This window comes from Phalaenopsis equestris, unplaced genomic scaffold (assembly GCF_001263595.1).
Source record: "Phalaenopsis equestris unplaced genomic scaffold, ASM126359v1 Scaffold222076, whole genome shotgun sequence".
NCBI lineage: Eukaryota > Viridiplantae > Streptophyta > Magnoliopsida > Asparagales > Orchidaceae > Phalaenopsis > Phalaenopsis equestris.
Window position 1 is genome coordinate 39 of NW_018240259.1, and position 1,954 is coordinate 1,992.

General features: G+C 42.3%; 1 protein-coding gene across 1 annotated transcript; it reads left to right on the top strand.

The window, feature by feature from the left end:
- Positions 1-621: 621 nt before the first annotated feature.
- On the top strand, positions 622-1,929 carry LOC110037606. Its single transcript, XM_020742296.1, has one exon. It carries the CDS (start codon positions 878-880, stop codon positions 1,601-1,603), a length of 726 nt encoding a protein of 241 aa, XP_020597955.1. The 5' UTR covers positions 622-877; the 3' UTR covers positions 1,604-1,929.
- Positions 1,930-1,954: the final 25 nt, after the last annotated feature.

The following is a 1,954-nucleotide window of genomic DNA, read 5'->3' on the forward strand; positions in this document are numbered from 1 at the left end:
TAAGGCTACAAATAATTATAATCAGTTAAAAATATTAAATTAAAAATTTAATGAAAATTATTAAATTAAATCCAAATGAAGTTTTAATATAAATAATAATTTTTAAATTTTGTTCAAACCCTTAACATCTTAAGACTACGTGATTAGGGTTGTCAAAACGACTCTTTGTTGAGAACAACTTGTGCTCCGTTGGCTAAGCAAATGGGGTGAACACAAACATACCTTTTGAGCTCGAAATATAAGCGAGTCAAACATTTACTGAGCTTGGGCTCGCTCGTGACTCGCTCGTGTTCGGCTTGTTTACACCCTTTTCCTTGACTTATAAATAACCTATAAATTAAGCTGGTTTTTCCTTGACTTATAAATAACCTATAAATTAAGCTTGACAAGGAAAAAAGTTAATCGTGAAAATGCTAACATAAAATACACTTAGATTATTTTATAATCAAAGTATACAATTGTGAAATTTTTTTTAAGAATTAATTCTCATTTCCTTACATTAAATAATTAAAATTACACGACATATTTATATTCTTATTCACACTAGTCTATAAACTAAGAAAATCAAATAATTATAAAATTTGTACAATATCATTGGAAATTTTTAAATCATCGTCCGCCGCCTACTCTACCTCCCAGCGGTCCCTCCGCCGTAAGCTGCAATATTTCCCCCAACTTTACCCCTCTTTTTCTTTATAATAACAGCACCATTCGAACCACCCGGGTTTTAAATTCTGAACTTTCTACACTCTCCTCTCTTTCTCTCCCTCACTCTAATAGCTTCACGTTCGTCGGCAATGGCGTCTTTCTTCTGATCTCCCCTTTCTCATTCTCCCTCTTCTGATCTCCCTTTCTCATTCACACTCTTATAGCTAATATGGCTACCTCAGACCGAAATTTTCTAACAACAGATTTCAGAACAACAGTAATTGCAGCAGCAAGAACAGCCTTCCTCCTCGTCGGAATAGTCTCCACCACCATCATTCTCGCCTCAACCGCGGTGCCCTTTTCCGCCGATCTTCTCTCTTCCGCCCTCCCTCGTATCAGAACCCTCGCCTTTGCTTGGCTCTCGCCATCTTACCTCTTCATCACCGTCCATTTCATCATCATCGTCATCTGGAAGCTTCACGATCACAACATGAACTACCACCCCCCAGCACAAAATGAATTAGAAATCCTATTCCCGCAGAAGCCATCGGAAATCACCGGCGCCATTCCACCAGATCCCGAGCCAGATCCGCCGGATTCCAACCCGGATCCGCCCAAATCCGGAGGGACGGACCCCGATGAGTCGCATGACACCATTGATGCGACCTGGAAGGCTATCGTGGAAAAGGGCGCCGAGAAGGCTGATTCCGCGGCGCAGCCTCGGATGAAGAAGAGCGATTCCTGGGAGAGGTATGGCCGCGCTCTGGAGGCATCGCCGGAGGTAAGACTGGAGACGAGGTTTAGGAAGTCGGAGACGTTTCGGAGAGTTTCGGTGGGAAGGGAGGAGCTATTTGGGCGAGCGGAGGCGTTCATCAGAACGCAATATGAGCAGCGACGACTTCAGCGTCAGGAGTCCGTGCAGCGATACTTCGAGATGGTGAACGCTGCCTGCTGAAAATGGTATTGGAAGAAGACACAAAGGGGAATAGAAACCCTAATCTGCTGGATCGATGAAATCCGTGCAACTTCTTGTGAGATAGTGTAAATAGTTCAGGTGTTTGATGTTCGAGTGAGTATTTGTGTGAGATTGACGGAGATGTGGATTGTCGTCTTCTTGTTCTGGCTGGTCACGCTTATTTCTCCCAGTTTCGAGGGCAGATCTTCTGTGATTTACGGGCCACTACACTGTTAACTGCAGTGACGGATGATTGGTTCTTGAAACAGAACACGGTTTTGTTTGAAAGTTGAAATCCGGAAATTTAAATAAATAAAATAGATGTTCGGCTTAACCAAATATTTATCATAT

Bases quoted from the DNA above. Each gene is read 5' to 3' on its own strand.
- LOC110037606 (XM_020742296.1), top strand. From the start codon at position 878: ATGGCTACCTCAGACCGAAATTTTCTAACAACAGATTTCAGAACAACA.